This window comes from Gigantopelta aegis, chromosome 9, assembly GCF_016097555.1.
Source record: "Gigantopelta aegis isolate Gae_Host chromosome 9, Gae_host_genome, whole genome shotgun sequence".
Lineage (NCBI taxonomy): Eukaryota > Metazoa > Mollusca > Gastropoda > Neomphalida > Peltospiridae > Gigantopelta > Gigantopelta aegis.
The window spans coordinates 13,101,625-13,128,972 of record NC_054707.1 but is presented as its reverse complement, the minus strand read 5'-3'; the positions used below and the strand labels follow the sequence as shown (position 1 = coordinate 13,128,972).

General features: G+C 36.8%; 1 protein-coding gene across 1 annotated transcript; it reads right to left on the bottom strand.

The window, feature by feature from the left end:
• Positions 1-1,739: 1,739 nt before the first annotated feature.
• LOC121380781 (sterol O-acyltransferase 1-like) lies at positions 1,740-23,468 on the bottom strand. The gene is made up of 8 exons (XM_041509753.1): positions 23,361-23,468; positions 9,854-9,924; positions 8,223-8,350; positions 5,426-5,488; positions 4,324-4,431; positions 3,380-3,528; positions 2,399-2,526; positions 1,740-2,054 (listed from the first exon to the last, which is right to left on the bottom strand). Exons 1-8 carry the CDS (start codon positions 23,425-23,427, stop codon positions 1,836-1,838), a joined length of 933 nt encoding a protein of 310 aa, XP_041365687.1. The 5' UTR covers positions 23,428-23,468; the 3' UTR covers positions 1,740-1,835.
• Positions 23,469-27,348: the final 3,880 nt, after the last annotated feature.

Sequence of the window (27,348 nt, the reverse complement as noted above, 5' to 3'; positions counted from 1 at the left end):
CATTATTTGTTCTTGGATGATACTACAATGATAACTGGCATCATTTTCATCAATTTTTGTTCATGCTCGTTAACTACAGTCCAAAACATTACAGTAGTCATTGTGTCACTATATAATTTCAGTAAATAAGTTGTAAAAGTTAACAACTCAGAAATCATTTTTTTTTTTTGCATTTTCAGCATCATACATGTACTAAGATAAAACTATACAAAACAATTACAAAGTATACCAGTGTAAACCTGACCTGTCAACAAGTTATTATCACAGACGAGGCGGGGGGGAGTTGGTTCTCGTAAACGTACTTGAAAGGCAGCACAAGGAAGAGAATCTCAAAGAAAATGAACAGACCAAGGAAGACATAGTCGAAGAGCTCTGGAACAAAATGACCATCAGTTAGCACAATACTCATACCTTGGACGTGACAAATAGCACATTTACCGTTCACCAATAACTTTGGTGCAAAACAGTAAACACTTTGAAAAAATTAAAGTCTCAAGTCAATTCGGATAAAACAATGTGCCAGATTATTTCTAACAGTTAGAAGCAAGTGCTTATTTAGGATTGTCAAATGTTGTATATATTAATTAAATATTTTAAAACATTATTTCGTATGATTTCATCAATAATATATGTATTGGGAAAATTCACTTTCTGAGGGTTTTTTTTTATAGTTTTTGAAAAATATATTCAATTGAAAATCAGTGGGTTTGGGGTCATATGTACAAAGGTTAAAAAATCAAACTAGAGCTGTTTGGTCTGAAACCGGGTGAATTTTTTAAATCTCAATTGAAGAAATGAAATTTACAAAACTACAAGCAGACTAGCCATATGGTTCATTACTGAATATCAACTCCAGATTTTCAGAAATAAAATAATACATTTTAGTGTCTTAGTATCAAATAACAGGCCAAACACATTTTTTTTATTTTTGTGGTACATGCATGTACATGTATAGTGAACACTTTTTTTTATAATCATAGTTTGGTGCGTTGATAAAAGTAAATGAATTAATCCACTGAACACACACATTAAAAACGTCAACTGGTAACGACTGGTAACCGTTCACTGCAGCGTATACTATAGACCGTCCTGTGCAGAACCGTGCTGTGTAGGAACGTCATGTACAGAGCCGATAAGGTTTTGGTCCGTTATGATCGTGGTATAACAAAGAATGACAAAGCAATGAAAAAATACAGCTATTGTCCGAGTTTGTTGGACCAAGACGAGCGACGCGCCACCTATTTTATTATCTCCCCTGTTTTGAGCTAAGACGCCCATTACGTTAAAAGGGACATTCCCGAGTTTGCTGCATTTTAAGATGTTTCCAACTAATAAAATATTTCTACGATTAAACTTACATATTAAATATATTTTCTTGTTTAGAATATCAGTGTCTGTATATCTAAAGTGTTTCTGGTCATCTCAATATTTGTAAGAAGTCCAAACTGGATTTTGTCTTCAAATAATTTTGTACGTACAAAAAAATAATTTTTAGGAAGTAAAATGAAATTTAACCTAGTACAAATATTGGAACGATCAGAAACATGTTTAATATGCAGCCACTAATATTTTATGCAGAAAAATATATTTGATATGTAATTACAATCGTTAAAAAGTCTCTGTTAGTCGATAACATCTTAGACATTGCAGCAAACTCAGGAATGTCCCTTTATAAAAAAAAAAATCATTTTCTGTCGAATGTTTTAAATTTTTTTATTATTATTACTTTTCCAGCATTACATATTAGCATGTTTATACAAGCAGGACATACACATCCACACTGTTCTAGACTTAATTACATGGCGGGGAGGACTTTGTAAGGGGCATCGTAAATATTATTTTATGGCTGTTGCCACATTTGTACTCTCTTGCTTAAAATTGTATTCTGTAGGTGGAATGTATGAAATATAATTGCCCCAGTTCTGTCCCCAGGCAATCAATTGTGGAAGGGTCCTCGGTATGTGACTAGAGAACTTACCATCATCTTTTTTATAATCGATGACTCGCATTATGTTTGATCGTACAAAAGCATGAACCTTCATCACAAGACGAAGCTGAAAATAAATAAATCATTTTTTGTTTATGGCATAGCCTCAGTTAAGAAAAAAGCACATACACTGAAATTCAAACAAAAAGGAACAATATTTTTGGAGTATATGAGAGAATCATTATTTTGTTTCTTGGATGATACTACAATGATAACTGGCATCATTTTCATCAATTGTTCATGCTCTGTTAACTACAGTCCAAACATACAGTAGTCATGTGTCACTATATATTTCAGTAAATAAGTTGTAAAAGTAACATCAGAAATCATTTTTTTCTTTTGCATTTCAGCATATACATGTACTAATATAACTATACAAAAACAATTACAAAGTATACCAGTGTAACTGACCTGTTCACAAGTTATTATCACAGACGAGGCTGGGGGGAGTTGGTTCTCGTACACGTACTTGACAGGCAGCACAAGGAAGAGAATCTCAAAGAAAATGAACAGACCCAGGAAGACATAGTCGAAGAGCTCTGGAACAAATGACCCATTAGTAGCACAATACTCATACCTTGTGACGTGACAAATAGCACATTTACCGTTACCAATAACTTTGCAAAACAGTAAACACTTTGAAAAATTAAAGTCTCAAGTCAATTCGGATAAAACAATTTGCCATATATTTCTAACAGTTTAGAAGCAAGTTGCTTATTTAGTATTTGTCAAATGTTGTATATATTAATTTAAATATTTACATTATTCGTATGATTTCATCAATAATATATGTATTGGGAAAATTCACTTTTCTGAGGGGTTTTTTTTTATAGTTTTTTTAAAAATATATTCAATTGAAAATCAGTGTTTTGGGGTATATGTACAAAGGTTAAAAAATCAAACTAGACTGTCTGGTCCTGAACCGGGTGAATTTTTTAAATCTCAATTGAAATGAAATTACAAAACTACAAGCAGACTAGCCATATGGTTCATTACTGAATATCAACTCCAGATTTCAGAAATAAAATAATACATTTTAGTGTCTTAGTATCAAATAACAGGCCAACAACATTTTTTTTATTTTGTGGTACATGCATGTACATGTATAGTGAACACTTTTTTTTTATAATTCATAGTTTTGTGCGTTGATAAAGTAATGAATTAATCCACTGAACACACATTAAAACACTGGTCCTACATTAGAAAGGACTGATCCTGGGGCCAACGATCTTAGCATTTCAAAATCGTAAAAACCATCATAAGCCATGACAACACTATGGCATGTGCTGTAGTGACGTCACACCCATGACTGTTTTACAATTTCGTATAGCTAAGACAGCTTCGAAAATCCCTAGCCAGGAACTTAGAAAATAATCTGTGAAAGCTACTCACTGACTGGTCCTGGCATGCGTGTGCGGGACCAATAGTAGAATGCTGGATACACGATGAGGAGCGTGCTGCCCTGCATGCACACCCACAGAAACATCACCTTGGGAATCTTGCCCATCGCCCAGTGAATGAGATCAAAATCGAGACACAGCCTGACAACACAAACACATAGCGAGAGATTATTATATGAGCCTGTGTCGTACTGATCTTATAAAATGAGTCAGGATTCTTGTATTGCCCAAGTGAGAACCAGAGTAATACATGAATCCTGACACGATTTTCATAAAATCATTACGATTCAAACACCAGTGTATTAATTTTATCATTAATAATAATTTATTATCCACATTATCCATATTAAGGAAACTGTCAAAATGTTTCAAACATAACTACATGTAGAAAGAGACAACAAAATTAATATTTCCATTTCTTTTGTTGTTCTGTGTGGGTAGTGTAAAACTATAACTAAAAATGAACAAAATTATTATTTTTCTGATTGCATATTACATATTAAAATATCCATAATAACTAAATAAGTGGTATATAACACTTTTTTATGACAAATGTGTATATTTTAGACAGTATTTCTGTGGGCTATTTGGTAGTGATCGGACTCTGCCTGTAGCTAGACGTTACAAATGTTCAACTCTGTACACTGAAAATAAAGCCATGCTAGTATACTACAGTGTTTCAGTCTACTCAAACATGTAATATTTCATTTCAGTATCAGTGGCAGGGGCAGCACAGTGTAAAAAAAACAAAAACAGTGGTATGGCTCGAGGATGGTAAACTCTACTTTCAAATTCACCTATTAAGAACATTTTCACAGATACAACAAATATAAATATTAAAAAAGAAAAAAAAAAAAAAAAAAAAAAAAAGTGGCATGGCATTGGCCGTACCATCTGTGACACCCCTGAGTGGTAAAACAATATGCCAGGTCTCACCTCTGTTTCTCCACATAGTCGTAGATAAATGTCTGTAGGCTGAATACAACCAGTATTGCTACAAAAATGTGGTAAATAGTCTGTATATGACTTATCTCAAACAGGTCCCTGAAAACAGAAATATAAATTTATGCATACATAATTAAAGTAAGTATGTAAGTAAGTAATATATACAAAAACAAATAAATGAACAAATAAATAAATCAATAAATATTGTAACTATTTACATTTCAATGATGTAAATAAATGCAGTAACAGGTCACAGAAAACAGAGGTATAATCAGAAAGAAAGTTGGTTTTGTTTAACACCACCACTAGTGCACACAGATTAATTAATAATTGGCTTTTGGATGTCAAACATTTGGTAATTCTAACACGTAGTCATCTGAGGAAACCCGTTACATTTTTCCATTAGGAAGGCAGGAAATGTTTTACTTAACGACGCTCTCAACACATTTTATTTACATTTATATGATGTTGGACATAGGGTTAAGGACCACACAGATATTGAGGGAGGAAACCCGCTGTCGTTACTTCATGAGCTACTCTTTTCCATTAGCAGCAAGGGATCTTTTATATGCACTTTCTCACAGATAGGGAAGCACATACCATGGCCTTTGACCAGTTATGGTGCACTGGCTGGGAAAAAAACCAATCAGTTGAATGGATCCACCAAGGTGGTTCGTTCCTGCAATGTAAGGACCTTAAGCAAGCACAGGTATAAATATCTGCTGAATATTTCATTCAGAACAAGATGCTATGTTACTGATCATACTACCAACAATCAACTCTTATCCTCAAAATATACAGAAAAAGAAACAAGAAAAGTTAAAGTATGTTTTGTTTAATGACACAACAAGAGCACATAGATTTATTTATTAATCATTGGCTATTGGATGTCAAACATTTGGTAATTTTAACACACACATGTAATATTCAGTGGAAACTAGCAACATTTTTCCATTAGAGATTTTTCATATACACTTTCCCACAGACAGGACAGCACATATCATGGCCTTTGATAGACCAGTTGTGCAGAACCAACTGGGACTGAAACAAAACAAAAATCAGTCCGAGAACAGAGAAGGTTTGATAATCTTACGTTAACACAGATCTTCGGTTGACAAATATTTTATCTGGCAAGTCATCAATACTCCTTTCTTTCCTGAAACAGACACAGTGATAAACATATGAGACATATCTAGGAATGAATCTTTAAACAACACTCCAACCCCAAAAATACATCGGCTATTGTGTATCAAACAAAGGTTAAAGAGCAGGGCGCAATTTCACAAAACATCGTAAGTCTAGTTTTGCACGTAAATGTAAATCTACGACTAAAACACAATTCTTATTACCATTATAGTACAACAAATATAGTTTTAACTACACGTATTTCATTTTCTCTTGTCACTAAAATGCTCAATCTTCCGTAATGATGTAATTGTCTGCATGAAATAGATGCAAAACATGCGTAAATGTATGACCGGTATAACAGCTAGTCACAGACGTAAACTTACGATGTTTAGAGCACAGTTGAATTTCTAGTCCAATGGGAGCTTCATATTTGGTCACGTGAAGTACATTTATATCCCGATAAAGTACTTCAGACATTCACTTTATAAGCGGTATTGCTGCACGAGATTTTGGCTCTGCTCTAAGACAGTTAGAGGACGAGAAACAATACTTTATCGGCATATAAAGGTAGTGCCGCACGAGAAAACGCTCGGCTAACGCCTAGCCTTTGTCTCGTGCGACACTACCTTTATACGCCGATAAAGTATTGTTTCTCGTCCTCTAACTATTACTTATTGAAATTGGCCCCAGCTCTCCACATGAACTTTTCCCTCTAGGAGCCAGATGGCACCATCTGGTATTTTTTATATAGATAAGATGAAATATTTCAGTCATCAAAGGATGATATATTTCAGTTGCCAAATGAAAACATTTATCACATAATCGACCAAATCGGTTACAATGTAGAGGGTTGAGGAGATTATCTAATTACTGTAAATCAAACTTAAAGACAGCAAAAATATCACTATGATGGTTATGTGCATGTAAATGTATCAAATTGTTTATACAGTCAAATCCACTTAATTGGATGTCGGATTATTGAATATTTCGGATATTTGAATATGTTTGTCCTGCACGGAACCATTTGCCATTATGACAATACAAAATCCAACAGTTAATTGGATGTGTTTTTTAACGTGTTTTCGGATATTTGAATATAAAATTATCCTTGCCGAATGGCAATTGCACGTAAAACATAGGAAAGTTTGTGTTACTTGATGTGTTTTTTTTTAATTATGATCGTACGTAATACCATACTATCGTACATGCAAAAATGAATACTTTTAATTTTATTTAATTTCATTGTTTAAAAAAAGGAAAAAGACTTACAACAAACTTGTTTTCTTGTTTCTTAAATTATTTCGGATGACTCGTTATTAATCAATACATTTCCTAATTACATCGTAATTAATCCATGAACTCTGAGATTCATCTCAAATGTGACCCAATGGCCGAGACAATGCAGGACAATCAAGGATCAAAGTCGGTCATTCCCACCTTGTTGGCGGCCATGTGCGTTTCGTAAGCAGGCATCCCTTAATCTCATGTCGGCCACTTTTGAAGCAGTGTATGTTTAATCCATAAATAAACACTTGTCAGATATTTTTCTCTATGAATTGTCGGTGACAGTAACAAACAAAAGCCGTTTGCTACTAGTGTTATTTTTAGCGGGATCTTTTGATCACGTGATTTTTCCTCTGCAGCTCACAATGTGAGGCCCCATTTGGGGTGACCGATTATGGTGATTATTGTTTAAATTGTTAAATGCCGACAAAAGGTAAGTTGTAGGAGATTTTCTTAGCAAGTTGGATTAATCATCTTTTGGCTATAAATATTGACAAGAACTCTTTTTTTTTCACAATGTCAACATGGCAAATAAACGGAAAGGAAACGATTTATCTTTGGCTCAGAAATACGACGAGATATGTGCCCAGTATCTAGCCAATGCTAACCCAGAACGAAAAAGACAGAGAACAGGAAAAGCAGCCAATGTGGAGAAGGCCTTATCAGAATGGTTTTCCGTCGCCAGACAAAAAGACATTCCAATATCGGGCCCAATATTAGCGTTTGTGTTTGTGTTTTTCCTTCTGTTACATTGAATAACGGCCTTTCACTTATTTGACTTTGGCCAGTCTAGTTTACCTGTCAAATCAGTTACAAATGCACACAGATAATAGTCAGATAGACGTCCTGGTAAAATACAGAACATGGAAATGACTACTTATTCAAGATTATATTGGGTGGTTGGGGTGGGGTCTTGTTGCACTTGATTTACAAATGTACAAAGAAGTTAATAATGGCCATTTAATTATCAAGAAGTTAATAACGGCCTTTTAATTATTTGACTGTGGCCAGTCTAATTGAGCTTCCGGTGGTTTTATCTGGGTCATTAGATGTTTAGTCACTTCTGCTTCTAGGCGTACAAACGGCATTAACTGTTGTCTCTTGTATTTATCAAGTTTATAGACAAACTTGATAATGGCAACAGAGTCACAATATGGAACTTGGAATCGGTATTTTATTAACACAAAATACTTACCGGTTTTTGACGAAAATTCCACATGTCATGAGGCCCAAATTGGGAGAATCGTAATTAGGGTTTGCATAAATCAACGAGGTCTTAATTGGGTATATCGTATGTCGAAACTGTACCTTCGGTTTATTGAATATGCCGCTTATTTGAATATATTTTTGTTGCACGAGGCACATCCAAATAAGCGGATTTGACTGTATTTCAATTTTTGATGTTTATAAACTCAGGATACAAAATTAGATCTAATTAAAACTGTTAATTACTCTATTACACCATACACAAAACTCACTTGCGAGTGTGTGGTCTGATATTGCGATTCGTACCGTCGTTATCAATCTGTTCCACCTCAGTAACAAACGTGTCAAATAACTCAGTCAGTTTCCCATTCAGATTGTCTATAGCATCGGATCGCAGTTGCTGTACGTGAAACAGAAAAACACATTGGTCACATTGTTATCAAGACAATACATGTAATCAATGCAATAATATAATATTAAACAGAAAAAAACCATGGTAACATTGTTATCAAGACATACATGTAATTAAAGTTTGTTTTGTTTAACGACACCACTAGAGCACATTATTTATTAATCATCGGCTATTGGATTACATGTAATTAATGCAATAACGTAATATTAGGACTCCAGACTTTGTAATCTCACGGTGATATCTTTAAACAGAAAGTAGCGTAAAAGAGATGGCGGCTTTAGCAGGTTTGTCTTTAAAGAATTGTTGCAACAGTTTACTGGTGACTTTGTTCTAGTATGCAAACCAACAACCAAGTGAACTTGTTTATTTGGATGGTGTGACTATGGTCAAATTGTAAATCTGTAGTCTTGGAAACACCAAACTTGAGAGTCTCATGTCACTACACTAGTTGGTGGTAACTGTGGTAATTAAAGGTGTATTCTCTAAACGTCAAGTGTCATATTTCACTATTTTTACACGAACTTGTGATAAATTATACTACAAATTAATCAATAAAAACATATAGTTTTTTTTCCTATTGGATGGAAAAATATCAAAACTATAATGTAGTTTCCTCAAGAATCATTGGCAAAAACAACAAATTACACAGAAATCTTCATCATATATAAATACATCCATCAGAATTGAAACTGGAATCCCACATGTAACGTATCTGTTACCTTTACTGGATCTAAAACATTCTAGTAGTAAAATTAGATTATTTGGATGTTATTTTTCTAATTCCACCTGATGGTGATCTACAGTGCATCTATTCCACCTGACGGCGATCTACAGTGCATCTATTCCACCTGACGGCGATCTACAGTGCATTTATTCCACTTGATGGCGATCTACAGTGGATCTATTACACCTGACGGCGATCTACAGTGCATCTATTACAGGCCTCTGATTTCTGGGTTACGCAAAAATTAATTCAGGTAACCCTTTTCTTTGGCGTAACCCGTTACGTGTATGTAAATAATGTGCTAAATTTAATGTGAGCAAAAAATATTTTATGCTAAATTAAGATTCACAATTTCCAGAGGCCTATATTTCACCTGATGGTGATCTGTATATCTAGATATCTTATCTAATGGTGATCTAGTGTGTTTATTTCATCTGATGGTGATCTGTACTGTATGTAGATATCTCATCTAATGGTGATCTAATGTATTTATTTCACCTAATGGTGATCTGTAAGATATCTTATCTAATGGTGATCTAGTGTATTTATATCACCTGATGGTGATCTGTAAGATATCTTGATATCTCATTGATAATGGTGATCCACAGTGTATTTCACCTGTACAGAATATCTAGATGGTGATCTACACACTAGTATTTATTTCACTAGATGGTGATCGTTACAGTAGCTAGATATCTTATCTTATGGTGACTTGTACGTTATCTAGATATCTCACCTGATGGTGATCTACAGAGTATCTAACTTACCTGAGCATGGTCTCTGATTCTCTGGAGATTAATCTGTCGGTATGGTCCATTGCTAGCAGGAGGGTCTACATCTGAAAAACATGGACACCCATTAAATATATGTGTCATATTGAAGATTAATCTGTCGGTATAGTCCAGTATCTACATCTAAAAAACATGGAACTATTAGAACTATGACCCAAGCAGCTAAGGTGTGCACTACCGACTGAATTAGATCCCTCATATTATTTTATTTCTTAAAGAAGTCATTAAATGTAGGCCTACAATTAGTTCAATTGATAGTTTTGGTTGGGGCATTGACATTCACGTGGCATTTTTAATTCAACAATTAGCAACCAGTCTCTCTCCCTCAACATTTTGTAACGTCATTCTACTACCAGTTACAAACGGCTCTGACATTTATGTCAAGTGTCAAGTCGGAGTTACTTATTTATCTATAGTGGCCTCAATGTTGTTGATAAACAATATACAAACTCCAACAAAATCTGTCATTACAAAGGATTTTATTCCAAACATGGGATGCCATAATAAAGATAATCTAAAAAAACATAATTTTAGACACCATCATAAATGTGAAACAAGTTGTCAAGTCGACTAGCGTGTGCGTGCAGCCAGAGTTCCAAGAGTAAAAATAATCTGACCCCAATCAGTCTGATTGGTCAAAATGCCACAGAGTACTGCGCATCAAATCATGTTCCAGTCGCATGGTCTGTGACTTTCTAACAAACGTAATGAAACAAACAAAAATTAAATAGTCGGCTAAGCCTCTGACTTCGCCAGTGACAATTCCGGGATAGGAGGTGGGCAGAATTTGGAAAAATTTATTATTCTAAATTTCATTTCTTTTTTAAAGAATGTAAAAAGTTACATGCTTACCATTTTCGGGATCTTAAATAAGCTTGGTAGACTAACAGTTATGAACTAATCGAATTTTTTTTTACTGACTTTGCTGATTTCCGTAACGAGTTTATTTGTGTACGCTACAGAAGCCACTATTTAATTCAATTCCTTTTTTGTTTCATAAACCAGTGTTTTCTGATTTGTATAGCAAAGATAACTACCAGTCATATATTATTATAAGCTTGCAGGGACACTACCATTCTCGTCATATTTTTGTTTTAATGGTATTATTAAACTGGTCTTTCTATCTGTCTATCAGCTACATAAGGCAAATAGTGGAAATTAATATACAAAATTATTTTAGTTGCACTGTTTGTTAAGTGCATCGTGTGTTATTTTTCACACTCGCCAAATTGAAATTATGTGCGCTGTATGAGCGCGATCGCATACCTTAAAAGACAAGGTCTGCTGCTGTAACTGGTCAAAATAAGTTGTATTCTTAATTTAAACAGATTTATTCATCATGCTTCACCTGGCCATTATTTACTCTTATCTGTGAAGTATCTCAAAATATACAATGCAACCAGCCTAAGTGGTGTAGACATATGGCTGGTACCTGTAGGTACTGGGTTCGCATCTCAGCACCGGCTCCCATCCAGAGCAAGGCAACTCAATGGCTAGGTGTAAGGCCACTACACTGACTTCTGTCTCACTAACCACTTACAACTAATTACTAGACCACTGTCCTGCACAGATATATTCAAGGTGTGCCCAGGACAGCATGCTTGAACCTTAACTGTACTGAAGCACAAAAATAAGTATAAATGACCATGCAAAATTTATGAAAATCAATTCACGACAGACTACTTGAATACAATTAAACATTTTGCAATGTGTTACTACAGACTGGAACCAAGAAGAAGTAAACGAAGGGATGGAGAATGATATTAAAGTTATACAGGGCTATCTCTGGGTCAGCATAAAAGTTCACCAAATTATCTAAATTAAACTTTTATAGATACCCAGTTATTTTGTAGCAAAATACAAATTATTACATCAGATTATTTCGTCAAATTAAAATACAATTCGCCAATGGTTTTGTTCCCTTTTAACAGACCTTCTAGAATTTTTATAAAATCCACTAGTCATGGTATCAGTAATTTAAAAAATTGACTAGCTCTACTTTACTTTAAGTTAAAGTTACATTATCTGGTTACCATATTATAACATCATGTACAAATGTGAAATACAAGCTCAAATGCACGTTTAAAAAAGTTGTGTGTGTTCGCTATGAACGGATATCGTCAAACGTATACACTTGATTCGTCGCCTGTGCCGCCATAGCTCGGCAAAGCACAAACGATAGCCTGTTGTCAGTTTCAGTTAACATGTGCGTTTGCCGATTTCAAATTGTAGGGTTTGTCTAAAAAATTAAACGAAAAAACTTGCACTGTAGTTAAAACCGGTTTGATCTTGACAACGTATTATCAACAGTCGTACCTTCCTATTTCAGAATTGATATTTTATAAAGTGTTAGTAGAACTTTCAAAGTTTAGTTTGTATCCTAGTAACACATTACTCATGTATATATTTTTTAAATAAAATATACTGAAGTAGACAATGAACGTTTTCACTTCTTAATTTTATGTGTTAAAATCAACAAATTCTAATAAATATTATTTCGTTTGGAAAGGGTAAAGTTGGGGGGAGGGGTGTTGTTTGACGACATCAAAGATAAAGCATATTGATTTAATAATCATCCGACCCCATACAACCGTAAATAAAATGTGTTGAGTGCGTCGTTAAATAAAACATATCCTATCCTTCCTTCCATCTGCTGTTGGATGTCTAACATTTGGTAATTTTGACATATAATCTTAGAGAGGAATCAGGTGCATGTGCGGGGGGAGGGTATTGGAGGTCGAAACCTTTACTTGCCCAAGCTTAAAAAAAATTGAAATGCATTTTTTTGGGGGGGGGGGGGGGAGCATGGCCCCATATAAACTTCGCTTAACAGTCTATAACCCCAACCCCACTGAAATCCCTGCATACGCGCCTTGGAAACCCGCTACATTAAACCAATGAAAACCGAGATCGGTACGAGCCCGTTAAAAGTGTTCCACTTTCAAAATCATGGCTTTGTTTTTGACCTGGATAAGCCAGCGTAGTGAAACCAATGCGGAGGGCGGCGTCATATATGCACCAAACGTAATTGGATTTTCTGTTCTATATGCTTAAATAATAAAAATATTCCAGGGAATGTAGTTTTAATACAATTTACTACATTAATAGTAATAATCAGATGTCACCTAAAGAGGGAGATAGAGCTTAAAACACTAACATTGGGGGTTGGGGTTACCATAATCTTGAAGCCCTGCTTTTAACGTATTAATGTGACCGGCATATCACAACACAACTCACGAAAGTATAAATATATGAAGACTTAATTCTTGATCAATAAAATAACATAAATATCAAGGTACAAACAAACCCATAATAATAATTATCTCCACCTATACGTGTATCCTAATGTTGACAGTTGCTGATACACCTTCAAGAACCTAAATTCAAGAAAGAATCCACAGAAAAATGTTTAGTAGTTTACTTCAAGACTTCAAGACTTTATGATTACTAATTAAAGTATTTTAGTCCAGAAAAATGACCTCTATAGTACTGCTTGATGCAACCTGGCCTCAAGTACTCCAGCATTTTTGGGTGCTGTACACATAATACCATAGGCTTACATCATCTATATGTGCAAACAATGAACCTTTATAACAGCAAGGATGAGGTAACAACACACAAAAAACCCACTTACTAAATTCAGGTCGTAACACTATCCACATGTCGACTGTGGAAATACTTGGATAAGTATGATCAGCTTGTTCGCCCAAGCTCAACACCACTACTGTAACACAGCTGGTTTAGTGGCTACTGATCTATAAGTCTGTATGTGTGTGAGAGAAAGAGAGAGAGAGAGAGTTTTTTCACCACAGTCAGCTGTTTCAAAACACCTTACAGCGCTGTACACCACAAGACCCAACACACTGAACCCTGCTTGCATTATCTGCACTCGCATAACAATCTGTGGAAACACAGTTTTTATGGCTGTTTCTAAAACCATGAACTCAAATGGCTCCGTAAACTGCTGACATTTTACTTGAACTTTGTTTTTTATGGAAAAGAATTCCATCAGAATAGAATCTAGGTCTTAAATGACGTAACTGGGAGAAGCCGGTTGCAGACCATGTGGCATGTGGGTTTCATACAGAACATCTCCACACCAAGGGTAAGCAAGATCAAAAAAATATATCGGATGACAATGGGAAGAAAAATGTTAACCCACGATCATAATTATCATGCACCGGCCTCGGTGGCGTCGTGGTTAGGCCATCGGTCTACAAGCTGGTAGGTACTGGGTTCGGATCCCAGTCGAGACATGGGATTTTTAATCCAGATACCGACTCCAAACCCTGAGTGAGTGCTCTGCAAGGCTCAATGGGTAGGTGTAAACCACTTGCACTGACCAGTGATCCATAATTGGTTAAAAAAAATGCAATGGTTTGTGCTATCCTGCCTGTGGGAAGCGCAAATAAAAAATCCCCTGCTGCCTGTTGTAAAAGAGTAACCTATGTGGCGACAGCCGGTTTCCTCTAAAAAAAAAAACAGTGTCAGAATGACCATATGTTTGACGTCCAATAGCCGATGATAAGATAAAAAATCAATGTGCTCGTCGCGTAGTTAAATAAAACAAAGTTTACTTTTAATTATCATGTCTAAGACAGCACTCAATAAAAATATTTGTATGTTTATAGATGGGAAAGAACGGGAATATTTGTATATGTTTATAGATGGGAAAGAACGGAAATATTTGTTTAATAAGAAGTCAGCACATTTTAAATTACGGCTTGCGAAAGGGAAGGAAAGAGAGAGAGAATGAGAGTGAAAAAGAAAGCAGATAGGAATATTGGGGGGGAAGAGAGAGAGAGAGAGAGAGAGAGAGAGAGAGAGAGAGAGAGAGAGAGAGAGAGAGAGAGAGAGAGAGAGAGAGAGAGAGAGAGGGCGTGGGAGGGAGGGGGGAGAGAGAGAGAGAGAGAGAGAGAGAGAGAGATCCATAGTCACCTTACAGGCAACAACTACAGAAAAAGCAGCGATGGATCTTTTATATTCATTTTATATTCAGAGAGGGAGGGAGGGAGGGAGGGAGGGAGAGAGAGGGAGGGAGGGAGGGAGAGGGAGGGAGGGAGGGAGGGAGGGAGGGAAGAGAGAGAGAGAGAGAGAGAGAGAGAGAGAGAGAGAGAGAGAGAGAGAGAGAGAGAGAGAGAGAGATCCATAGTCACCTTACAGGCAACAACTACAGAAAAAGCAGCGATGGATCTTTTATATTCATTTTCTCATACCCATGTTTATGATAGACTGATGCAACTGTTATGACATTATTTGTCCAAACAACTCTATGACACACGGAATCTCATGTGTGTGCTCTACACCTGAGCTACATCTAAACCCTAACAAATGAAAATAAAACTCTGTATGAGTTGATGTTTATGAGTTATTTAAAAAAGCTAGTCACATACACACACACACACACAGAAAGAAAGACATGTTTTATTTAACAATACACTCAACACATTGTATTTACGGTTATATGGCGTCAGACATATGGTCAAGGACCGCACAGATATTGAGAGAGGAAACCCGCTGTCACCACTTCATGGGCTACTCTTTCTGATTAGCAGCAAGGGATCTTTTATATGCACCATCCCACAGACAGGGTAGTACATACAACTGGCTGGAACAAGAAATAGCCCTCACACAGAGAGAGACATATATACTATCTTTTCTTTTTGTCAAAAAGTGGATATTGTGGGTCCATGCACTTCTAACGACTCCCCCACCCTCAGTACAGGCCTGGAGTTATGAAACAGCCAGTGATAAAATGGTGAAACAAGGTGTCATTACAAACACTTCCTCTGCATCATCCACATCTGTAGATATTGAATAACCCGTGTTGATCTGGGCCACGTGTGACTGACTAACTCAAAATACTTGACTTCATTACTATGAACCCTTTCAGACAATGGGAACTGACACAAGATTGTGATCGCCTGATAACAATGTGGACGAATACAACAACAGTCTGGTTCAAAGCTTATCTACAACATTACATTGTGTCTGTTATTAATTCTTAACTTCCATAAACATGATAAATGTCACCTGTATTCATTGACCAGTATCAGTGGAAAAGATTCAATTGTGTACTGTGTACTAACTTGTTCAATGGGTACTTCTAATGTCTTAAAGGGACAGTCAACTCAAACAAGAGCCGTGTGTGTTGGAAAGATGTATACCTGGACCACCAACACATACTGACACTTTAACAAATGAAAAACGCATGTTAGAGTTAATAAAAAAAACATGATTATTCCTGCTAACTGGGGGCAGCCATTTTGTTTCATTTTTGTGGCATCAGCTGCTATAACTTGGTGCGAAGTGACGTCAGCTTTGACCAACTCCTGTATGCACAGTGTAAACAAACATTCTAATTAATGACAAGGCGCTTCGCTTTCATCAACCTGACTTGTAAAATAACATAAATGACTTGATAGTATAATGAACTATTTAACTAAATATATTTCAATTTGCATCAATAGAACGAAATGGAGTTATAATATTTTTCTCTCTTAAAAAATCCAAAGGAAAAATGCATATTATTAGGCTTATTGGTAGAGTATGTTGGAGCAAAAACGAACACTCACAATACCCAAGTGCTAATTTTCTTTGAGACTACGTAATTGGTTAATTTTGTGATTTTAGAATGGGAAAGTCTACTTAATCAAGGGTTTTACAGAATTATTTACAGTAATAAAACAGGACTGGTGTCCGCACGTTATCACACAATACCCTGTGATCTTAACACGTATTTTTAGTGCACTGGTCTAGGCACATTGACTGGGGACCGTCTAAATATACATCTGTCAATCAGGAACCACAGGTACAGGCCACGGAAAGAAAACACCAATTAACTAAGAAAACACTCCAATTTTTATTTCAGTACATGGGTTAATTTATGGACAAAGCATAATATGGTTATTTCTACACTTTGACAATGGTGGTTTATTTTGTATTAAAAAATAATATATACTTATATATACAAAAATCACGTAAGTTTTGTTTCTTCAGTTCTAAGACTAATTCCTGACATAACATGTTAAGTATTACATAACCACTGGCTCACCAGAGGACGTATTCAGTGGGATGGTACAAAATGGCTGCGCCCTTTATATATAACAGCCGTCACATTTAACCATTTTATTAATTAACTAAATGATTATACTTGTTGATATTAAGTAATAATGTGCATCATATATCGTTGAATATGCATACCAGCCCAAAAGCCTTGAGCGAGCATCCCTTTAAGAAAGGAAACAACCCCTAGCTGCAACTGCCCACAGCAATCAGCAATACAGTGGAGATTTTAATTCTTTACGGCACTATTTTACTTCCTTTGGACTAACAGTATATTCCTCTCTTCTTTTTTTTATTGCAGGGATTGTGGAAATGAATATTTATTTAACGACACCCCAGCATATGTCAAATCAGTGGCTATTGGTACAAGGTGTCTAATATGTCTACGGTAAATATTTGGGACCTTATTCAGTAAACTCTTGCAACTTCATGATCTTGCAGTGCAATGAATGCAACAAGACTTGTAAGGATGACATGATGTTGCTTAAGACAGCTTTGTGAAAAAGTTCCATGATTTCCTCTTCTTTAGAAGAGGTCACCTGTCTCATGCCTGGTTCACATTTGCCCTGGGCGCCATGCGATAAATGGGTCTACGATTTTCCGTACGATTTTTGAGGCATCGTAGGTGGCTACGGGCTACGTGTTCACATTGTGTACGAGCATCATGCGATTTCTCGTACGGGCCCTCGGGCAAAGCCGTAAAGAGATTGTACGGAAATGTTGCAATTTCAGTGCAGTTGCCGTGCAGTCTCCGCACGCGATTCCACGGTTATTGCACGGGCAGCGAGCAGCAACCATGCGACAGCTGTGGGAGGGCCGTGCGATTGTCCCAAGAGCCTACAATCTCCGTACAATTTTTTTTGGCCCCAATGTCCACCTAAAATCTTGCGTTTTCTGCACGATCAGCGCCTGCGGCCTCCGCGCGGTGCCCGTGCAGGGATTGTGCAATGCCACCTACGACATGTCTACGGGCTACGGGCTTACAATTTTTTCAAATTTGTATAACTTCTCGCTAAACAAAATCGTAGAGGCTGTGGCACCCGTGAATCCGTACGAAAATCTCACGGCCACCTCCTGCCTCCGCACGGAAAGGGGGATACGGGCAGGATACGGGCTCCGTAGACCCATCGCAGGCCAAATGTGAAGTAGGCATTAAGGAGGCATTTTACGATGCTCCCGAATCATCTTATATCTAACCTGTTTCAGGTAGCCACCTGTCTGAAGTGACCATCTTATACCTATTACCTGGCTGTTTTAACTGCATGCATGTACTGGTAACAGGTTTTTTCTCGTTTTGATTAATATAGTCTAGTTACTGACCTAAAGGCTACACGCAACTCTTAAACATTATATCCATGGAGTAATTAATATGCTATTCAATCATCCAATAATTTGTTTAAAGTCTTCTTTTTTTCATTCTTCAAGTTACTTCTTTCATAATTTTATTTTATACACAATTAAGCAAAATTAAAAAAATCTAGGTAACAGATTAAAAATATTTATTATTATTAAAAATAAACAATTTTTTTTTTTAATTTTAAAATGATAATGGCTTTACTAATATTAGTTATCCTATAACTTACCCGTTATATCCATGTCATAAACCAATTTCAATTTTGACATTTTGCTTTACTGACAAGGCTAATATACTTATTGTTATCAATGGGTTGTTTGTTTACAAGTCACTAAGACCTGTACACCAGTCTCGAGTGTAATGTTTTGATAAGATTTAGTTAGAGTGCATGTCACACTTGTGGTGTCATCATAATACTTTATGAACTTTACTTTAGAACTTTTATGTAATGAATCATCTACAGTATGTATTGTATTAAAACCAAAACAGATAAGAACTCATCATGAAAATTCAATTATTTTTTTTAAACTATTAAATTTTATAAAATCATACATACACATGTATATATGCATAGTGTGGGTTGTCCCCCCCCCCCCCCCCAATCCCAATATAAAATCCTGCCTACGCCTGTGGAGGATACCAAGCCTAGAACGATAAAAAATATGGGGCTTGTATTTAATAATTAAATACAAACTTTTTGTGTGTCCAAACCGGCATCTATCTAAACTGGCATTATGTGTAAACCAGCACAGTTTTAAAGTCCCGTTCAGCTGCCGTTAATTTATTATGAAAAAAAAACCTCTGTCGACACCGGATGCCTTCTATTCTGGACTTCGGATGCAAATTCAAGAACAAAAGAACCGTTCATATAGTACTTAGCTCGGTCTACACCGGTGCACGATCTTGCCCCTACTGTCTACACCGGCATACAATCATACCTCAGCTGTCTGCCAGTGGTCACCTTTTAAACAATGACGACAGTTCACCAGTAATTAGGACACCACAGAAAGTATTATGAAATAACTGCGCCTCTTTGAAAGCTTAATAAACAATGACCAACACCTGTAGTAACTGGTGTAGGTAGCAAGATAAATCATATTATTTGTATGTGTTCATACCTGCATTGCATCATACCGATCATCTAAAACAATAAATTCAGATTCCCATTTTATGTGATATTAATCAATAAAATAATGTTATTTATTCTGCTTGTTGTTTTAAATGCGTTCTGATCTGAATACATATTTTTATTACAGTCAAATGTTAATATCCCACTTTCAAAAGTCAGGAGTGAACTTGTGTCCTGCTTTTCACAGGTAGGTACCATTGGAGTAGCTGTACAAATGTGATAAGACCAAAATGTCCAAACTAGTGTCCATTAAGAATCAGCTGTTTTTCGAAAAATCATTCTTTGTTGTCGGCATGTTGATCTACTAACAGAATGCCTGATGCTCCGTCACAGGTTTGATGTGGGTCAAATCGACTGAGCAGTGGGGTTTTCCCCCAAGTATTTTACAAAAAGTCACTTTATTAATAAACTGGGATGGTATTTTTGTTTTTTATTTTTAATACTGTAATGTTTATGTATCTGCTTTATATACTGTGTATTAATAATGTGCCACAAGCATGGACCTTTAAAATAAAAATTATATATACAATACAGTACGTACAGAAACAAAATTATAAATACAGTTATGTATAAAAACAGCTTAAAAGAGCCGTGAAAATTAAAATATCACAAGTAAATATATTTTAAAATTTGTCTTAAAATCAGAATGCTTTTAAAAACTTTAAAATTAATTCTCTGTGAAATGTAAAGTATTCCCACAATATTCTTTATCAAATATATCTTTCCTTGTCAGCTGAGGCCAGTTCAGTACAAACACATACCGGTAGATTTAGGCAAAACATGTTGAATGTATTAAATGTCCCACAACTGTAACAAGAACATGGGAGTATTGGTATTGTTTAAATCTGGTACATATGTCACATAGCTGATATTAAAATATGCAGGTTGCTGCCATGTTGTCATTTGTGACAAGCTAATCACTATACTTCATCACAACATCTTATTTCAGGACAAAAATGTGAACCATTCTAAATATGCTCAAATCATTAGAATATGATACATTATCATTATATAGACTGACCCATTTTTTTTTTATCTCTGTTGTTTTAACTTCATGCTGGCTAAATAATTTAGATAAAATATATTATGCAGACCTGTACAAACGTTAAACATTAAATTAAAAATTAAAGAAAGAAATGTTTTATTTAACGACGCACTCAACTTCATGGGCTACTCTTTCCGATTAGCAGCAAGGGATCGTTTATTTGTGCTTCCCACAGGCAGGATAGCACAAACCTTGGCCTTTGTTGAACCAGTTATGGATCACTGGTCAGTGCAAGTGGTTTAAACCTACCCATTGAGCCTTGCAGAAGACTCACACAGGGTTTGGAGTTGGTATCTGGATTAAAAAATCCCATGCCTCGACTGGGATCCGAACTCAGTACCTACCAGCCTGATGACCATTGGCCTAACCACGACGCCACCGAGGCCGGTAAATTAAAAATTAAAGCACTCAGCATACATATACCATATTTGTTAAATAACTCTAGGTTTGTTAATTCCAGACAAGAGAAAAACAAACAGGTAAGCTCAGGGTCCATGGAATGTACTAGTATTTAAAAGGTTTTTTTGTCTGATGATTACCAATGAACTTTATCATATTAGAAAAAAAAGAAGTAATTTAAACCATTGTATCTATATAAAAAATGGATATGAAGTTTGGGTCAGGTCATAGGGTTTAACGTGCACATTCAGAGCAAGCTGTTGTCGTGCACGTCTTTCACAGATACAGGTGTCGACTTGCGTTGGCTCGTTCATCCACAATATGAAGTGCAATGACGGTAAAATACAACTATCTAAAACTGATTGTGGTCGAAGCCAAATTATGCAAATAATGGTGACACAATGCCCTGTCCATGACTCTAACTTTGATTCATGTTTCTTTTCTTCTTCTATTTTTTTTTTTGGGGGGGGGGGGGGGGGGGGGGGGGGGGGGTGCTGGATAATCGCTTTGTCAGGTATGTTGTTACTATTAAATAATTATTAATTCAACTGTCATTAAATAATGGTTAATTTTTATTGTAATTTTGTTTAAAAAGTCCATGGTCAATTAAATTCTCTGAAAAAGTTTTGTCGAAACAGTGCATAAATATATCATAAATAAATATATGGTGTCACATATTTCCGATCGGATAAGTGAAAGATATTAACAAAAAGCAAAAGATATTGTCCAAAAATAGGAAAGATGTATGTAATAGACCATTTCATGTTGTTGTTTTTTCTATATGATTTTTATGTCAACTTGTGATGTGTGAAAAACATATTTTCTCTCACTGCCATGACTGGTTGACAAAAATAGTTTTAAAAAACCATGAAATAGTCTCTATATATCATATTTGAAAAAAAATAAAAACATGAAATAGTCTCTATATATTATGTTTATTATCAGAAAGGTAGGCTATGTTAACTATACGCTGTTCGGTGCTCTGATCGGCAGTGTCAAAGAAAACTCCTGACACCCACCACACCCCCAATCACTGTTTATTTCATTTCTAGTGATTTCCCTAGAAATTAGGCAAGGCATGGTAGACCAAACACTTTTGGGGCATTTTCACACTTTTCAGGGCAATTTTTTTTCATTAAAAATACAATTTTTTTTAAAAATTAAAATTAAAATTAATGTAATTTATGTGCTTGCTTTAATAAATGAATGGCAAAAGATATAAAAGGCATATTTTATTAATTAATAATACCCTTTTTGGTGTTTTATAAAGGCAATTTTATAATTAATTACTGAAAAAGGCTTGTTTAATCTCAGGGCAGCATGGCGCTGATTGAGGCAAGATGGTGCTAGACTATTGAGGCATGGTGCTGCACCATGCTAAAACAAGCTAGGGAAAACACTAATTTCAACTTATTTTCGTGCTTATAATCCAGAAAGAGTTTGACCCGTACGACAGGCCTCAGTGGTGTCGTGGTTAGGCCATCGGTCTAGAGGCTGATAGGTACTGGGTTCGGCTCCCAGTCGAGGCATGGGATTTTAAATCCAGATACAGACTCCAAACCCTGAGTGCTCCGTAAGTCTCAATGGGTAGGTGTAAACCACTTGCACCGACCAGTGATCCATAACTGGTTCAACAAAGGCCATGGTTTGTGCTATCCTGCCTGTGGCAAGCGCAAATAAAAGATCCCTTGCTGCCTGTCGTAAAAAGAGTAGCTTGTGGCGACAGCAGGTTTCCTCTAAAAGAAACAGTGTCAGAATGACCATATGTTTGACATCCAATAGCCGATGATAAGATTAAAAATCAATGTGCTCTAGTGGCATCGTTAAATAAAACAAACTTTACTTTACTTTTTTTTACCCCTACGGGTCAAACTCATGTCTATAATCAGTGATAGAAATAAGCAGAAATCGACTTGTCCGACAATATTTTCACTTGTCCAAATAAATAGTTTGTTTTATTCAAGTACAAGGACAATGTTTTTCATTGCTGAAAATGAAACCTCAATGAACATTTTTACTTGTCCACTGGACAACCACCAAGGTACATTTTGTTTTTCCGAGCAGATTTTCACTCGTCAGTCCAAACGCTTATTTTGAACACTGATAATCCAATTAAGGTTCAAGCACGCTGTCCTGGGCATACACTTCAGCTATCTGGGCTGTCTTTTCGGGACAGTGGGTTAGTTGGCTAGTAAGAGACAGTGTTTAGTGGCCTTACACCTACCCACTGAGCCTTTAAGAACTTTGGGTTGGAGCCAGTACCGGGCTGCGAACCCTGTACCTACTAGCCTTATGTCCGATGGCTTAACCACGACGCCACGGAGGCCGGTTTATTACTGTTCATGACTCATACAAAAACAACATTGTTGTAAACAAATAAAATGTGTTCAACATCCAAGCCCAAACGGTACGCCGTAGACAAAACGTCTCGTACGAGAAGATGTCAAAAAGATGTAAGGATAAAGAAACCCGTCGTATTTCTCGTACTTACCTGTATTATCGTCGCTCTTGATGCTTCCATTTCCAATTTGATGATCCACACTTTCCGCTTCAGCCATGCTGAATGTTTTGGGCAATGACACGTGTCACGTGACTAAATCTCAGCAGAGTTAATGAACTTAACGGAAGCGCGTTATTTTGACAGACCTCCTGTGCGCAGACTCGTGGTCAATAGGTGGGGCGGTCATTGAAGGTTGGACTATACCAATTCAAATCCCATAGGCGACCATGTTAACGTTTGTGTTTAAAAACACTATATGCAATATATCAACCAAACTGTGACCCATAAATATCAGTACTACAACCCCTACCTCAAAGTATTAATTGCAGAAAATGGTACCTTTCATGGCTCATTTTCGGTATAACCAGATGTTTCTGCAACACCCCTAGTTTCGCACAAAATTTTAGTACTTTTTTTTACAGGTACCCCATACATGTTCCAAGCACAAGGCTACTTGACACGGTGGTACTACATCAAATAAAATTGCATACATTTTTAGCCCAGATGAAACTAATTGTTTTTACAACCAACACACTCACATTTATAACCAATCACAGGACTTGTGGTGTTAACTTCTCTATCAAAAGTTCGGTGCACCTCGAACTTCGACCCAGCCGGAAATTAATTGGTATAGTGCAACCTGAAGGGGGAGACATTGCTAGCAAATATTTAGTTTAACGACACTACTAGGGAACGTTTATTTATTAAACATCGGCTATTAGATGTAAAAAAATTGGTAATAGAGAGGAAAACCGCTTCATTAGTAGAAGGGGACGGGACATAAGCCTAGTTCAGTGGTAGGCTACAGCGCTCGCCTGATGCGCGATCGATCTAGGATCGATTCCCGTCGATGGGCCCATTGGGCTATTTCTCGTTCCAGCCAGTGCTCTACAACTGGAGTAACAAAGGCCGTGATATGTACTATCCTGTCTGTGGCGACAGCGGGTTTCCCCTCTCAATATTTCTGTGGTCCTTAACCATATGTCCGACGCTATATAGACCTAATAGTAACCTAAATAAAAGTGTTGAGTGCGTCGTTCAATAAAACATTTCCTTTCTTTTTCTTTTTATTAGTAGAAATGGGCCAACCGACGGGGATCGATCCTAGACCGACCGCATATCATGACAGGTGGGCGCTTTACCACTGTGCTACATTTCTCCCCGCGAGTAGCCTAACAGAGGGGTGGGGGGGGGGGGGGGGGGTGGGTGGTGTGTTGGGTTGGGGGTTTTTTTTGGGGGGTAGTATATACAGTTCTTCACACAAATTGCCAATAATTTTAATTGTCTAATCAAACATTAGCAACCCATCTAGGTATAGCCCGAGTACTCTGATTGTACTAGGACATTTGGACGGTTGTTAGCCCTATTACTAGATAGTAGGCATAAATTACAAAGTGTAGCTCAGCTCAGTGTTAAATAATTTACTTGTAACATACGATGGTTATGTGGTTTTTAAAATTATTTCAATTACGTTTTTATTAGTTAACAATTCTCATTTTTGCATAAAATAGTACATCCACACACCCCACCCCACCCCTTGCTGTATTTCTATTATCTACTCGCAAAATTAGTTCTACTGGTCCGTGTGTGTAGGCCTAGGTGTGTGTGTGTGTGTGTGTGTGTGTGTGTGTGTTTGTGTGTGTCTGTGTGTGTCTGTGTCTGTGCGTGTGTGCCGAGAAGCAATTTGGCAAAAGAAATGTGGAATTTTGAAAGGAGAAGAATTTTGAATAATATATGTTGAAATACATCGGAAACGCACGCATAAGACATATTTACTCCAGTGCAAGTGCGAATAATTTGTACATGCTCATATACCACTAGAGTTTCGAGCATGTCCGTCCCGGGGCCTGTCTCTGGATAGCCAGGGGCTTGTCCCGGGACAGAACAAAAAAATGAAGGGGACAATTTTGAAATTTACATTCAAAAATTAAATAGTGGGCCTTTAAAATTTTGATGCGCATCTCTAATATTATTAATAAAGAAAATTCTACTATTAAATTTGGCCGCTAGATTAGATCGGGTGGTCAAAAAGAAATTAGATAAGATGGGGGGGGGCGAGGGGGGCTGAGTTGAAAATAGCAATTAGTAAAGAAGTTAATAGAATTTAAAAAAAAAAAAAAGAAGAAAAAAGTTACAAGCCCAAAATAAAAAGAATTGACTGCACGGTCGAATATTTATATAATTTGGAGCATTTTAGAAGGACAGTCCAAAAATAAATAAGAGAAAGAAGAGAGGATCGGACTATTTAATAATATTAAAAAAAGAAAGTAATTTCGACATAAACTTTTGAACTAAGGTCTAAAAGTTTAAAGTCCGATCTATATGTCCACGTGAGTGGCCTCGTTAAGGCCGTTAGGGTGCACAGCTTGTAGGTACGAGATGGGTTGCATCCCGTCAAGAAAACCCTAGATTGACAGTCAATAGACGTTGAAGGTGTAGTGCTGTGCTAAAATACAGATCTTGAGAAGCCGGATCCGTCTGAACGAGAGAGAGAATCAGACTAGGGTATAGTCCAGTCGTCATAGGTTGGTATAGTGGTGCGGACGGGCCCGACTCCGGAGGATAAGAGATGGTATCATAATAAAACAAAGTAAAGACTAGAAAAGAGTAGTAGGGGCCGACCCCGCTTCCTATTTCTTCTTAGAGTGGGGCGGTCAATCTTCCAGTGCTGCTAGGACAGGCTCGGACATGTAGAGACTAAACGCGAACAACCGTGGCGTTCTGCAGAATGGCCGTCATACGAGTCACGAAAAAAGCTAGTCAACATAGTCAGACGGAGAAATGACGTGAAGGCAAGGAATCTCGCTAAAAAAGAATCCAACCTGGTGGTGCAGACTGTCGAAACGAGAAGCGTTCCAGCGTTTAATCAGTTCCAATGGCCGCATACATCCCAATAGAAAACTTCACTTCGCTGATAAAAACAACAAAAGTGAAGGATCCCCAAGTCGAGCCGCGAAAGCACGTGCAGTGTGTACAAACACGTCTTACCGCGACGAGCTCCAGACTGATAATGATTTACTCCAGTGTGTAAATGTATTTCAGAGTAAATTTACTTAGGTAAGTAGAAGTTTAAAATCGCAAAGCGTTCGCATGATATTAATATAGGATACATTTACCTTTAAAAATTCTGTTATATTAAGGCAGCAAAAGAGAGGGGAAAACACCAATACGCTCACCCCCGCCGCCTACCCAGCTCTGACAGCACTGGTATATATTTTTTTTTATGGGGGTTTTCTCGTTACAACCAGTGCAACACAACTGGCCAAAGACCGTGTTATGTGCTTTCCTGTCTGTGGGAAAATGCATATAAAAGATGCCTTGCTGCGTTAGGAAAAATGTAGCGGATTTCCTCTGATAACTACGATTCAGAATTACCAAATGCTTGACATCATATAGCCGACGATTAATTAATCAATGTGCTCTAGTGGTGTCGTTAAACAAAACAAACTTAAAAAAAAAAAAAAAAAAAAAAAAAAAAAAAATTGTATATTGTTTTCGTTTCTTACCCTCTTTTTCACGAATAATCTTCGAAATGTTGCTACAAAACTTGATATTTAATCTTGGTTCCTGTTTGGGCGAAATCTAACCCAGTCGGTAGGCTGGCCCGAGGAGTTTGGGTTGAAGGGTCGAACATTCTCGATGGTCCCATTCTTTGATCGATTTCTTTCCCATTCAAACCAGTGCCCCACGACTGGTATATTAAAGGCCCGTGTTGTTCCATCCGTAGGAAAGTACAAAAAAGTCCCCTGCTGCTAATGAAAACTATGTGTGTCAGAATTACCGAGAGTTTGACATCCAATAGGTTTTCTTTTCATTTCAACCTATTTTCGTGCTTATATCCAATTATGGTCCAAGCACGCTGTCCCGGGCACACACCTCAGCTATCTGGGCTGTCTGTCCAAGACAGTGGGTTAGTGGTTAGCTGTTAGTGGTTAGTTAGAGAAAAGAAGGTGTACAATGGTCTTACACTTACCCATTA